The sequence below is a fragment of the Rhincodon typus genome, chromosome 31 (genome assembly GCF_021869965.1).
Source record: "Rhincodon typus isolate 14 chromosome 31, sRhiTyp1.1, whole genome shotgun sequence".
NCBI classification, from domain to species: domain Eukaryota; kingdom Metazoa; phylum Chordata; class Chondrichthyes; order Orectolobiformes; family Rhincodontidae; genus Rhincodon; species Rhincodon typus.
The window spans coordinates 16,864,915-16,880,417 of NC_063362.1; the positions used below are offsets into that span (position 1 = coordinate 16,864,915).

The 15,503-nt window shown below is 40.2% G+C and overlaps 1 protein-coding gene across 1 annotated transcript; it reads right to left on the reverse strand.

Moving 5' to 3' along the window:
• Positions 1-1,792: 1,792 nt before the first annotated feature.
• LOC125486659 (mucin-17) lies at positions 1,793-15,497 on the reverse strand. Its single transcript, XM_048615179.1, has 8 exons — positions 15,465-15,497; positions 14,647-14,711; positions 12,786-12,985; positions 9,504-9,666; positions 7,828-7,992; positions 5,953-6,023; positions 3,279-3,430; positions 1,793-3,125 (listed from the first exon to the last, which is right to left on the reverse strand). Exons 4-8 carry the CDS (start codon positions 9,647-9,649, stop codon positions 3,075-3,077), a joined length of 585 nt encoding a protein of 194 aa, XP_048471136.1. The 5' UTR covers positions 9,650-9,666; positions 12,786-12,985; positions 14,647-14,711; positions 15,465-15,497; the 3' UTR covers positions 1,793-3,074.
• Between the last annotated feature and the right edge of the window lie 6 nt (positions 15,498-15,503).

A 15,503-nucleotide genomic window follows, 5' to 3' on the forward strand; every position in this document is an offset into this window, starting at 1 on the left:
TATAACACATTGGTTAGGTCACTGATGAAATACTGTGTGCGGTTCTGGTTGCCACACTACCAGAAAAAGGTGATTGCACTGGAGAGGGTGCAGAGGAGATTCACCAAAATGTTGCCTAGATGGAAAATCTCAGTAATGAGGAGAAACTGTAAAGACAGTGTTTGTTTTCCCTGGAGCAGAGGAGGCTGAGGGAGGGATCTGATTGAAATGTGCAAAATATGAGAGGCAGACATAGATTGTGGGAACCTTTTCCCCATGGCAGACATCCTTAAGACCAGAGGGCATGAATTTAAGGTGAGGAACAGCAGTTTGGTGGTGATCTGAGGAAAGTTTTCTTTCACCAAGAGGGTGGTAGAAAATGGAACATGCTGCCTGAGAGGGTGGTGGAGACAGGTAGTCTCACAAGAAGCATCTGGATGAGCACTTAAAATGCCAAAGTGTAGTAGGCTATGGACTGAGTGCAAGTAAATGGAATTAGAGTCGTTTGGCGTTTGTTGGTTGGCATAGACATACTGGGCCAAAGGGCTGATTTCTATGCTGTATGACTTTATTATGGAGAAATGATGAAAAGTTTGGTCAAAAAAATTTTCAGGAACATCCTAAAAGTCAAGAGAGGTCAAGACGCATTGATTTAGAAAGGAAGGACCTAGACTGCTGATGGCATGGGCACTAATCGTGGAATGAAGGCAGTGGGGATAAATGTTATCTACTGTTGTGCTTTTTGGGGAGGATTGGAAATTGGTAAATTCTGTACTCTCTGTCCTTGGTACTTTCCTATGTGGCTAGTTAGCATCCTCCAGTGATGAAATAAATTGGAAATAAATAGTGACAATGAAACTATTGCATTGACGTGTAAAACCATTGGTTCACTAATATCGTTTAGAGAACAAATGCTGCTGTCATTACCTGATCTGTCTTCTATAGGTCACTTCAACCTGATTGATTCTGAAATAGCCGACCGAGCTACTCAGATCATGAATGATTCAAATATTAGACCCACCACCTTCTGAGGGCAGTTAAGAATGGATAATAAATGGGATCTGTCTACGTATTGATAAAGAATTTTCTTTAAAATGAGGAGAGCATGTGTTGCAGCTTGAGTCTGATCTTCTATAAAAAGGATCACATTTGGCTGAGTAGCATTCTGTCTTATTTCTCCCCCTCCCATGTTCTCCTCTCCTCTCCTGACAGCACTGGCTCATTTGGAGCCTGTTTTCACGAGTACGGAATGCCTTCTGGTATCTTCACTGAGTGGCCCTTACGCATGTGTGAATTGAAACAGTAAGCCAAGTCTAAGTTGCAGTGACAAATTTGGTGAGCCACAAGCTGCTCACACGTAGGGAGAGGAAAGAGCCACTTGTGCTGTCTTTGCCATGTTGCCAGCCATGCCTTCCCTCCGTAATCCCAATTCTCCACCTTTTCTCCATGTTATGTGACATCACTGCTTCCCAGGTAAGTATCTCTTTTCCAATATCTGGATGATTTTACTCCAATAGTCTCTTGGGGCACATTCAAGCAACTCTTTGTGTGGAAAGGTTTCTGCCTGGACAATAAGCAGGTGCAGGAACCCCAGCTAATACTTAACCCCCATTGAATCATGACATTGAGGTCAAATTATTATCTTTCCTCGTTTGACTCTTGAGTTTCTAAATCTGGGTCTCAGGATAAGGTATTCCCACATTACCAATCCATCCTGCACTTTATTACTTCACCTGAGAGAAGGACAAGCTTGTGAATAAGGAATAGATGCCGTTATGTAAACAAATATTTTATTTCTTTGTAAACAGTGCAAATGAGTCCTTAATAATAATTAATTTGTAACAAACATAAGGTAATTAAGATTAGAAAAAGGTTCAATATTAAACAGATTCAATTTCACCTCAATTTACATAATTTAAATACATATTTTCTGCACCAACAATCCTAAAGCTGAAATGTATCATATCCTAAATAGACAATTGATCTACTTTCCCTCAAGCATTCTATGATTTGATTGTAAAAGATTAATGTGAAAATTGAATAGACTTTAAAGATATTACTGTAAACCCAAGGGTTCAAATCATGCCTGTCTGTATGCGTCAGTTTTCTACCCTCCTGAAGGCACTGCCTATTAACATATTGTTAGGCATGTAACCTCTGGTATCTCAGCTAAAGGGTCTTTTATTTGAAAATGCACAAAGCCAAGTTGTTTCCTTTTCTCTTCCTGCCCTTTTTTTCTTGAGCAACTGGATGATGCCACCATGTTCCCAACTGACCAATATCTGCATTCTATTATCAGTTGGATAGATCACATTGCAACCTGTCCTTGCTCACAGAGGTAAGGTCCTAGAATAAAAAAACCTGGTGGAGGTTTACCTTGCCAGGGATATGACAACTGACTGTTGTGTGATAACTGCTGCCCAGCTGAGGTCAGGCAATCAAGCACAGACTGTGCCTAGAATCCATGCTGTCCTGATAGGATTCAGTACTACATCGGAGTGTGTCCTTGCCCATCATTGAGCCATAAATGAACTGGATTCCTGGGTTCAGAAAGCTTTGGATTAATCCTTTTGTGTAATGTTAGTTGCCAAAATATACCTACTGTTCCTATGATATTCTCTTACAGTCTGTTTAGAAGGCTGTCCACTGGTCCTGATGCATATTGCTGAAGGTGTAGCATATGCTAGAATTTACAGTAACTGTGCAATCTTATTTGTCAATCTTATTACATACAGAAATTACAGAGGTTTCAAGTAGTTTCCCATGAGAACTGTGTAATTATATAAGTGCTTTATGAAATCTAACAGGCTATTCCATAGAATTCAAAACTAAGATACCCTTTTAACTTTAAAAATGTGACTCTGTATCAACCATTTTAAATAATCACTGAGCTTTCTGGAGCTGCAGAACCCTGAAATATGTTAGGAAAAACTAAATTATAGCAAGCCGCTGAGCAGTAGAATCTTCCATATTTCATAGGTGATATTCTCTGAACAAACAGCAGTGTTTTTGAACAATTTAATGTGTGTCCACATTTCACAGGTGTTTAAATTCCCTGCAATGAAAACATGTCCAAAAGCCAGATGCACCAATTGTCAGCGTTCGCCTGATGACGGCATAACCATTTCAGGGCGTTCAGCTCGTATCTGACATGGAGGAAACACATCATCAAATGACTAATATCAAAAATATCTCAATTTAAGTTCACATCAATTTTAGATAAGATTTATTCCTAAGCTAACCACATTAAACTGCAGTTTATCTGGTTGCCAGCACTTTGGATGTGTTCTTCAATTTACCTCAGCTTCTGTGTCTACCTCATCTAAGTTTGGTCTCCAAACACCAGACCCCAACTCATCTTCAAATGTTTGGTGTTCATCCAGGCTGTATTTCCCTCTTCTCTTTCCCAGAGGCTTCCCATCATTTCGTGTTGGGGTTGCTGTAGTCAAATCTGGAGGATGTTGGAGTGGAGGAAAAGATCAGATGAAAATTGTTTTAACACAACTTGCATAAATGGCAGGATAAGTCCAGTGAATGAAACTTTTGTTTCTAAAAATAGCTGCATACTCTAATAACAGTGGAGCTAAACTATCTTTGGATCATAACTGCTAGCATCATTTTATGTAATGGCCATCCACCTAACAATATAGATGATTCGCTCACTTTCCAGTTTTTCTCTGATATTAAGTGACATTTCTGATTGAAAAGAAATGTTTTGTTTGCACAATAAACATTTGATTTTCACTTAAAATGCTTATTTTAATTAAACTTTCCTTCTGCCTTCAATTTTCTCACTCTTATTAGTCGAACCATAAAACTGTTTTATTGATTCTCGTAATGGGTGTTCTTAATTCCAAAGGTTTTTTCCACAGACTTTTCCAGTAATTTCAAACTATCTTATCCATATTTGTTGACTAATATGGTGATTTCAGACTTCTTTTAACTCCTCAGCAGAGAATTTCTCTTTAAATGTAAACATTTTCAACCTTCTTCTAAGGAAGTAATTCATTTTGGGTGTCCAATATCAACTGCTATATTCCAGATTTATGGTTCAAATTTTCCCCTTGTAGCTCTGGTAAGACTCTAAATGGTCTACTCAAGGTTTTTCTATATCTTCTGCTATTTCTAGCTGTTCAAGCTTTTACAGGGAGGCTCAGTACGGCTTTCAGTGTTGCTGCATTCAGTAAAGCTGACGGACTCAACATACTTTTAAGCTGCTGATTGTTTAAAGGGACACTTGCAGTTCTCTGTCTGGAAGTTTTACTTCTTTCTTTTGGGTAGCTATAGCTTTTGTAGAACTGAACATTTCTTCAGTCTATACCCCTCTTGCAATGTTGTGGATAAATTAAATGTTCAGATGAAGACATCTGGTACTATCTCATACTGTGATAATCCACCTCAACCATCAGAGATGTCTTGGGTAGTTTTATTGTCACCAATTGTTATTGGTATGAGCCTAAGCTACTGATATAAAATGGGGAGGTTGCTCACACAAAGTGTTTGGCAGAAAATAGGCTCAATCTTGATAAACAGCAATAGTTTATTACATAGTATTTAATATCAAGTTACATTACATCCAGGATACATGGTTGTCTCTTATGTGTCTCTTAGCTGTGAAGAATGTGCTGATAACCATGACCTACTGTTCTGCAAGCCATCACAAAGTGTATAAAATCATCCAAATTGCCAATTTTCCTAACTGACTGCTATTCAGAACAGAAGCAGTTCAAACCAAGTTTCATCAATCACAGTAAAATAGTTCTACTTATTGTAACACACCCCTTTAACACGAACAGCAAATTCTAATCTACTACTATGCAACTTAAATTATACCCCTTCAAAATGCCAAATACACATGCATTTAATCATGATTAAGACATATGCACATACTGTGCATGGCAAAAGAATAAAGACAGGGTAAATAAAATTTTAAAGATCAAAAGTACAGATGACAAGTTGTAAAGTTATTTACTTGTAGCCATTTTAATTTTAGCATTGATGACTAGGTAAAATATGCACCTGGCTTGTGGTACAATTAGCCAAGAGTCCCCTCCCTAAACTCTATTAGTATAACTGAGAGAATAACTCACTGAAGTCCAACTTCTTAGTTGAAAACAGCAGCTGTCACATAAAGGATCCAGGAGGACTTCCACGCTTTAGGGTTTCATCTATCAATTGGGGCTCCAACCTTTGACCAATGTTTGAAGACAATCTAAAATTGCTAAACCTGCTACCATTGGCTGAATGTTGAGTGTATCCAAGAGCTGTAACGAACCCTAAAACTGTTCCAGGTAGGAATTTCTCATTCATGTGCTAGAGGCACAACCAAATACATGAACAGATAGATATGTGGAATCAGATAGATATTTTTAACGACACTATTCTGATATGTTATGACAGAGAAGCAAGTAGATCTTGAACCCAGGCCTTCCAGCTCAGAGGTGGGGTCACTACACTGCACCACAGAAGCCCTACATATTCCAGGATATACCTGCATAAAGGGTTTGGATTGTTTTGCTAATTGTCTAGCACAGTGTAGACTCAGTACTGCATTTGTACTGATTTGAACAAGCATAGCCTTGCCTGTGATACCTTAGACAATTAAAAAGTCTTGTTGCACATACTGTCTATTGAAACAACACTTGCTTGGGTAAAGTAGCAGAAGACAAAGAGTAATTACAATACTGTAGAAGAGACAGAAAAATAAATTGGCAGGTGATAAAGCACACATATATATAAATTTGCACACAATCAAACCATCAGGGAAAACCATCAGGTAAAGCATTAGAGATAATAGGAACTGCAGATGCTGGAGAATCTGAGATAACAAGGTGTAGAGCTGGATGAACACAGCAGGCCAGGCAGCATCAGAGGAGCAGGAAGGCTGACGTTTCGGGCCTAGACCCTTCTTCAGAAAATGCATTTTCTGGTAAAGCATTAAACTAGTTCCCACCGTTAAATTGAGACACATACCTGTTTGTGGAAATCTGAAATATTCTTCATCTATTGAATACCATTTGAGTGAGCTTCGACGGTCAGTGCCCCTGGGGAGAAGAACAGCTTTGTAAATTAGTTTTTAATTCATTCTCAGAATGAATTGGTATTTCATAGAATCACATGATGTAGAAGATGCCCATCAACCGATCAAGTCTGTACAGCCAGAGCTATATCTACACTAGTCCCACTTTCCAGCACTTGGCCCATTGCCTTGAAAGTTACAACATTTCAAGTGCTCATCCAAGTACTATTTCAAGATCGTAAGGTTGTATACCTCAACAACCCTCCCAGTCAGTGCATTCCAGACCCCCACCACCTTCTGAGTAAAAAAATGTTTTCCTTAAATCCCCTTTAAACCTCCTGCCTTTCACCTTGAAATATGCCTGCTTGTTATTGACCCTTCAACTAAGAGGAGCAGCTGTTTTCTATTCACATGTCCATGCCCTTCATAATCTTATACACTTCTTCTCTCAGGTTCCCTCTCAGCCTTTTCTCCTCCAGAGAAAACAACTCAAGCACATCCAGTCTCTCTTCATAGCAGAACTGCTCCATTCCAGGCAACATCCTGGTGAATTTCCTCTGCACCCTTTCCAGTGCAGTCACATCCTTCCTATAGAGTAATGACCAGAACTGCACACGGGACTCCGGCTGTGGCCTAACCAAATTCCTGTACAGCTCCCTCATAACGTCCTTACTCGTATAAACTATACCTCGATTTATAAAGTGTAGTGTCCCGTATGCCTTCTTAACTTCCCAGTTAACCTGCCTTGTCACCTTCAGGGATTTGTGGACAAAAATTCCAAGATCCTTCTGTTCCTCTGAGCATCCTAGAGTACTGCCATTGAGTAGGTTTATTTATTATCCGTTGTTAGTTACACCTGAAAGATGACAGTGAGCTGCCTTCTCCTTGAACTGCTCTGATCTACGTTGTGAAGGTTTGTATAGTTACATTGGAAATTCCAGGATTTTGACTCAGTGACACTAAAGGAACAGCGATACACATTTAATGCAGGACGATGGGTGACTAGGAGGGAATTTGCAGGTGGTGGTTTTCTGATGTATCTGCTGCTCTTGCCCTTTGAGGTGGAGAGTTTATGAGTTTGGAAGGTGCAGCTAAGGAATGCATGACCTAGGGCTAGTGGTGGAGAGAGTGAATATGTAAAGTAGCGATGGGATGGCAATCAAGTGGGCTGCTGTTTCCTGAATGGTGTCAATGTTCTTGAGTGTTGTTGGAGCTGCACCTATCCAAGCAAACGGGGAGTATTCCATCAAATTCCCCTGGAATTGACAACAACCTGTAAGTTGTCTCCCCGTTAAAATCCTGTTGGCTGGCACCCCACTCTTTGACATTACAATCAGAGTGGGCAAGTTGTCAATCTTCACAAGCTGCAATGGTCAACCATCACCCTACCAAGATTCAAGCAACGAATCATCTACATTGGCAATTTCATCTGCCATGCCAAGTGGAATGCACTGGGCAGTCTCCAACTGTATTTGATGGAACTTTATAGAGATAACTTTATTCTGTGTCTAATCCACACTGTATCTGCTGTGGGAGAGTTGATGCAACAGTGTGAAGGAGATTTTCTCTGCGTCTCACCTGCCTTGGAGAGGTTTAATTGGGGCAGTGTAGAAGCGCTTTGCTCTGTATCTAACTGTGGCTGTACCTGTCCTGGCAGTGTTTGATAGGAAAGTTAGAGGAAGCTTGAATCTCTACCTAATGCATGTTATAACTGAACAGGAAATATTTAACAGATGCTTGAATGGAACCTTTTCCATTAGCCAACGTTGCTATTCCTCCACAAAATGAGTCCAAATCACAACACGAACAAGCACAAGGTTGATACATACCGTGATCTTTTTCTTCGACAGCAGAATATAACAGCAATGATGATGACAAGAAGGAGGAGCAGACCAGCTGCCAACACACCAAACAGCACACCATAGAATCTTGAGTTCCTTATGAACGTTTGACAATGTTTCCCTGTATATTGGTAAAAGGTATGCTCATAACACCTGAGAGAAGAATTCAGAATGAAAATGAATGAAATCAATTGTAGTTCTGTACAACAGACAAAAGATCATCCCAAATAGCAGCATGTGACCGCTGTCTGAGTGAATTAACAAACAGTTGAAGGGAGCAACCTCCATCAATAATTCAAGTGATAAAGGTCTCACCTGGTGTGCTACACAGACCAAGATCTCCTTTGTGATATCCTACTTGATGCAATGTAGCTAAACCCAGACGCTCATGATTAGGGTGTCTGAGTTAGCTTCACTGTTCAAGTTAGACATCAGAACATTCTTATATCTAGTCTAAAGATCATGATTTCCATGGTTTGATGTTGCACTCCTGAACCTTGAACACACAATCCAGGCCAACACTTCCCAATAGTGCTGCACTGTCAAAGATGCAGTACTGAGGGAATGCTTCATTGTTGGAGGAACTGTACAGAGGAAAGGCTGCACTGTCAGAGGAGTAGGATTAACGGAATGCTGCACTGTTGAAGAAGCAGTGCTGAAAGGGTGGCATGGTGGCTCAGTGGTTAGCACTGCTGCCTTACAGTGCCAGGGTCACAGGTTTGATTCCACCCTCAGGTGGCTGTCTGTGTGGACTTTGCACATTCTCCCCATGTCTGCGTGGGTTTCCTCTGGGTGCTCTGGTTTCCTCCCACAGTCCAAAGATGTGCAGGTTGGGTAGACTGGCCATGCTAAATTGTCCATTGTGTCCAGGGACGTGCTGGCTAGGTGATTACAGGGATAGGGTAGGGGGTTTGTGGTGGGTGGTCTTTGGAGGGCCAGTGTGGACTCAATGGGTCAAATTGCCTGCTTCCACACTGTAGGAATTCTATGATTCTAAGAGTGTCGTATTGTCAGAGGATTAGTACTGAGGGAGTGTTGCACATTTGGATGGTCTGTATTGACAAGTGTCAAACTGTTTGAGATAACATTTACCGAATGAAAAGGATAAACTAAAGTACCAATTGATTTTATTGAACTGATGTTTAGCACTGTTGTCAGAAGCGAAGAGAAACTCTCCCAGTAATCTGGTCAACAGTTATCCCTCAACCAGCATTGCTAAAAGAGACCAACTGGTTATTTCTGTAAATTTCTGTTTGTGGGACATTGCTGGGCACAGGTTGGTTGCCAGTGCTTCCCTTCGTTACAAAAGGGCCTACTGTTCGCATGTATTACAGTGACTGTGAAACATTTTGTCCTGAGAATATGACAGGCAGTACATAAATGCAATCTCTTTCTTATAAACCAAGATTATGAATTCTACTCTGTGATTGCTGACACCTTTTCAAAAGTATGTGCGGGTGCAAAGTCTCAGGAAGAGCATTTGTGATCTCTTGATATGTATAGCCCAGGCCCGAGACCACTGTTGGCTGCACAGACTCAAAAATAACAGCCATAGACTGTCTAGGTCCATACATTAAGAATTAGCATTTACACCATATTCTGGAGGATAGATTGTGCCAGTGAACTTCTACCCCAAGGAGTGGCACCACAAAATCTATACTCACACACAGGTAGAGCCAGCAACTTGATTGAGACAGTATCCATTATAGTTACAGACATCAGAGTTTCTCCTGCAGGGTCCATCGCAGGTACAGTAATTTCCATTGCCACAGTTCAATTTGTAATTTGCAAAGTTTATATTACATGTCATGTTCAATTCTGTGATATCTAAAGAAGTTAATAAACATAAAAGATCAGAGTGTCAGGAATTTGGACACCTCACTAAAAGCACAGACAACATGTGATTTTCAATTTTGAAGCAATAGTCAAGTACTAAGTCTACTGAGAGCAGAGCTCCATGGAGCGTAGCACCACCCAGCTTGGAAAGGTTATGAAGAAAGCTGAGATAGATCAAAGGCAATCATTGAATGAAGCCAAACCGGTTTTCCTCCTCCATTCTCCTGATGATTCTAATCCAAATCATCCAATCTGGGTCAGAAACCCTACCTCTGACACTGATCTTACAAAAAGTATTTGCCTTTTTCCAATGCTTTAGGCCTGTTTTCTGATGGAGGATCCAATAAGACTTGCTAACTGCAGAGGAATTGTTTATTCTGACAAGGTAATCAGCTCCCCTCTTTTTAAACCCCACTCCCTCTTTTGGTTGTAGCAAGTATTTTTATTTTCTTTCTAACATGCAGCTGTCACACTTCAATTAAATCTTAGTTAACTAGAACATAACAAAGGAGCCAATTCCAAGGTTTCCATGAATGAAAAAAAAAGGAATTTTAATTACCTATAATCCCAAAATATGATTTAAAAATTGACAGCAAACACACACAAATACAGGTTATAAGTTTAAAAAACAAGCAGAGAGGGTGTCAAGTGCAAATAGGAAAATAAAAGCCAATATAGTTTAAAGTTCTTGAGTTGTGAGAGTGAAACCTGAGTCCAGGCTGATTTAGCTGTCATTTTATTTTCTCCTCAATAGCGAAATAGTAATAGAAATCTAATTCACAGTGAATGACTGGTTTCCCAAGCTTTTGAAAAACAGTTTCCTTTGAGAGATAATAAGACACAGGCAAAGTGACACAGAGTTCCAAATTCATCTTCCCTTCTCTCTGCTTTGCTACTTAAAGGAAACTACTGATATCGAGTCTATTTGCATATTTTGGAGCCTGCCTTCATGATTTTCCCAAGCAGAAAATTCTGCAGGCAACTTTTCACTTCCCATTATGTGAACTTATGATGCAAATATGAATTAAACAGGATACAAACTTCCTGATGGTGGCTCAGTTGTCTCGTTTCAATGTCTTGCAATGAAATGGTAATTTCATTGTAGATGGTTTGGTGTTTTCCATATGAATTCCTCGGACTTGCCTCAATCTGTGTTCAGGTGATCACCACAGCCATTTCTAGTCTGCATTTGATCTCTTTAAAAATTGCATCAGGTCATGAAGGTCTCAGATATAAAATCAGATGATAGAGTCATAGAGTCATACAGCACGGAAACAGATCCTTTGGTCCAACCAGTCCATGCCGACCATAATCCCAAACTAAAATAGCCCCACCTGCCTGTGCTTGACCCATAACTCTCCTAACATTTTTATTCTTGTACTTATCTAAGTAACTTTCAAATGTTGTAATTTATCCATATCCACCACTTTCTCTGGAAGTTCATTCCACAGGAAGTTCATTCCACAAAATTGTCCCTCATGTCTTTTTAAAATTTCTCCTTTCACCTTAAAAATATGTCCCCCAGTCTTGAAATCCCCACCGTAGGAAAAAGACACCTGCCATTCACCTTATCTATACTTGTCATGTCTTTATAAACCTCTATAAGGTCACCCCTCAAACTCCTGTGCTCCAATGGAAAAAGTCCCAGCCTATCCAGCCTCTCCTTATAACTCAAACCCTCCATTCCCAGCAACATCCTGGTAAATCATTTCTGATAGATGTTTCATATCTAAAGTCCATGTCAATGGTAATCCTAACGCCTTGCAGAGAGAATTGTTTGAGTAATCAAGCCCTTCTGTATGACACTAGTTACCATATTTTGCTACGTAAAGTGTTTAAATGTTGCGCAACTTCTTTGAAAAGCTACAGAGAGAAGGGGTACAATGGGCACAGTAAACACATAAGGAGGTACAGTTGGCAGGCATGTGAGATGGTAGATGTTGGTGGGTAGGGTCAAAATGTTGTGGGGAACAAGGAGATTTGAAGGGGAGTTCAGGAGTCAAAGTATTAGTATCTGAGACCTGCTGAGTTCCTCCAGCAATTTCTGTTTTTGTTTCAGATCTTCAACAAGCACAATTCTTTGTTTTATTAAGATGTGAGGAGGTTGGTTGCTGAGGCCTGGTTGGAGGATGGAGAGGGGAGTTGGAGGCTTGGAGTAGGTGTCTTGAAGGTTCAGAGAGAAACAGGAGCATTGAGAAGGTGTTGGGGGTGAGGTCAGGTTGGGAGGAATCAAAGTCAGGTCAGATTAGGTTAGATACAAGTTAAGGGGTCAGGGAGTAGTTGGGTGATGAGCTCAGGTCAGATCAGGTCGGGGGGAGTTCGGGGACAGGGTTGTGGGTAATGGGTAGTGAGGTTAGATCAGATTTGTTTGAAGGAGTTAGAGGGGTGGGGATGGGGGAAGGGTCAGTAATTGGGTGATGAGGTCAGGTCAAATCAGATTAGGGGAGAGTTAGGGGGCCGGGGGTAGTTGGATGTTGAGGTTGGGTTGAGAAGGAGTTGGAGAGGTGGTAAGGAATCAGGGGCTTGGGGGAATTGAAGGGTTGTGGAGGACTCAGTTACTGAGGCCAGATCTGCTTCCTGCGGGGTAGAAGGGTGTGAGTGTTAAGGTTGAGGGTGGAGTCAAGTTGGTGGGGTAGGTGTCAGTTGTGTAGTTACTAAGGAATTAGACATGGTTTTAATTTCTCTTAGCATCTCTAAGGTAACTATTCAGGATTTGTAAGTCTATCCAAAGTTTCTGACCCTAGTTCAGACTTTTCAGAAGAGTCCCGTTGAAGCAGGGCAGTTAGAACTTCCAACTTCCCAGTCAGTTCCAGCAAAGTGATTGCAATGTGTACACATCTTTGAGGTATGTTTTGTCTCCAGTGATCTGGGGTCCTGAATATCTGGGCTATTGTCTCTTGCTAGATGTGGTTTTTCAGACCAATACATTGCCAGTTTCCCTGTTTAACTCTAGACAGTGACTATCATCAGGACTTTCCATTATGGAGGAATCCAGGAGCCTGTGGAGATCTGTACTCCAGCGTGGGTTAGCAGGTGAAAAATATAGAAAGAAAAGATTAAAGAAGTTCAGTGAATATTGCATATCACATGTCTGTCAGTAGAAAACCTACTTTTGATCAGTGGAGGTGGAGCATGAACACGAATGAGTGTCACGGTGTTACCCACAGACGCTGTAAGGTTTTCCAGCACATCCGTGTTGTTAACAATGTTATGCACTCTTGTTGCTAAGTCATTGTTTAAATAGTTGATTTCTGCCTGATTGACGCTGTAGTTATAGAGTCCACTGCTATTTGTTACAATGCTTCCTGGACTATGGAGAAAAATAATCAAGGTTAGGTTACACGTTCTCTGCAACTTCACAATATGCACAACATATAAGGCTGTTGCTTCAAGATAAAAATTACACCTCAAAAATAGTATTGAAAAGGGAGCCTGGAGATAAGGGATTGCAGCTGTGAGAGCATGGAATAGCAGAGCAGTGGCAGCTTGATTGGCAGCGGGAAAGAATAATAGGACTGTTAACATTGTACAATTGTTTAAAAAGTGAGAAAGTGATAGATATCCTTACTTAAGGCCAGTCTGTCACATCTCAGTGGTGAGCAAATTATTGATAAAAAATTGAAGGACTGATAAAAAAAAATGAAAGCCCATTGAATCCAAGGGAAAATGGCAAGTTGGTCCAAAACTGGCTCAGTGACAGGAATCAGAAAGGGTTATGGTTGATGAACGCTTGTGAAACTGGAAGATTGTTTTCAGTTGGGTTCACAAGGCTCAGCACTGGATCCCTTGCTTTTAGAGACCTGCAGATGTAGAAGAAATCTGTAGACAATACGGAGATAATAATGGCCTGATCAGATCAGTGGAAAGGTGACAAATGGAATTCAATCCAGAGGGAAGTAAGGTAAAGCATTTTAGGAGGGCAAAAAAAAGGCAAGGGAATAAACAATGAATGGTAGAAGAACAGAGGAACCTCAGAACGCAAGTCCTGAACGTAGCCAGATGGATAGAAAAGAAGTCATATGGAAAACTTAACTTTCCTTTATGAGCTGAGGCATAAAAGAGCAAGGAAGGAATGCTAGCCTATAGAAAAACTAGTTGGGCCGCACATACATTATTGTGTAAATTTCTGATTATTGCATTACTGAAAATATGTGATCATATTGGAGAGGTACAGAGATTTACCAGGATGTATAATTTTATTCACATATGCGAAGTGGGTGTTGTTGGCAGGGCTAGCCTTCATTGCCTTTCCTTAATTGGCCTGGAGAAGGCAATGATGAGCTGCCATCTTGAACCACTGCAGCCCTTGGGGTGTAGATACATTTGCAGCACTGTTAGGATGCTGCCAGTTTAAAAGTTAGCAATGAGGAAAGATTGGATAGCTTGAGTTTGTTTTCTTTGGAACAGAGGAGGCTGAGGTGACATTCAGTCGGGGTGTATAAGATTATGAGGGGCCTAGATAGAGTGGATAGGAAGGATCTAATCCCCTTAGCAGAGAGGTTAATAACCAGGAAGAACTGTTTTAAAGTAATTGGTATAAGATCTTACTTGGACCGGGAATAATATTTGCAATGAGCCAATTCAACCTTAGCCAATGTATATATAAAGCAGTAGCAGGGTGTGCAGGAGGTTTGGCTGATTTCCAAAGCGCTGAGGCTATTTGTCTCATATAACTCCGGCCAAGGCTGAGATCAACAAATTTAGCATGTACATAAGCCAATTTGCAGCCTTTAGCATGTGTACTGAGTTATTCACTTCCTAAACCAACTGAGACAGGATTGTAAATTAAAAAAATCTCCAAATCGGGTCATTGAGTATGTAAATTGACTACGTGAAATTTATTAAAATTGGTGCATACATTAATTTATTCTTTGATATTTTGTTAACCCTCAGGGACCACCTAATTTAGGAACTCATTGGTTAAAAAGCTGGACAGAGTTTGAATTTCACAGGCTTTTTTCCAAAACGTACCGGAGTTCATTTATGACCACTTTGTCGAAATGCTTTGGTGAAGCTTTTTTGAACAGTGGAAATAGCTAAGAAAAACAAAGAATAGCATTCATCAAACCAAAGTTATGAATATTTCACAAAATTACTATCACTAAGAAATGTAATTAATCGTGACTGAATTTCAAAACAAAGGAAGACAAAATAGTGATATCCCAGGATTGAATTAAATGATGGAATACAATCGAGTGGTTTGCCTGGTTTAAATATATAGAATTACAGACACCTGGAAGCAAGACTCAATTTCTTTCTCGAGGCCTCCTTTTGAGATTTTCTTGAGGGCTACCATTTGTTTTTTGGGGGTTACATTTTGGTTTCCAGGGGCTTGTTTTTCATTCTCACAAACTGCTTTATGAGGTGATGCAGTCATGTAGGAACAATAGCTTCTGTATAGTGTTGACATATGGGATATTTGGACTTGTGCAGGATCAGAATTAGATGAATTCAACAATGTGCTTAATAATCATCACCACTCCATAAAACGTAAAGTCACAACTCACAAGGAAAGCATGTATTTCAAATGCCACATTATTTAAATTGCACAAGGTACATGGCATAAGTTAGCAACAAACTCTTTTTCTTAAAAAAACTAACTGATACAAGCATGTAGACAAAAAAGCAATCACCATAAACAGATTTTCTAGGCCACAGCAGATCAGCTATTTTAATGCCAATTTCCCATGTTATCCCAATGCCCCTTGATGTCATTGATTGCTGTTGATAAATTTACAAGAAATACTGGTGAATCTATGTGCAGCATGTAACAAGACATTTATACTCACTAATGTTGTTAGGTCATCTGTGAGATGTCTATATTCCAC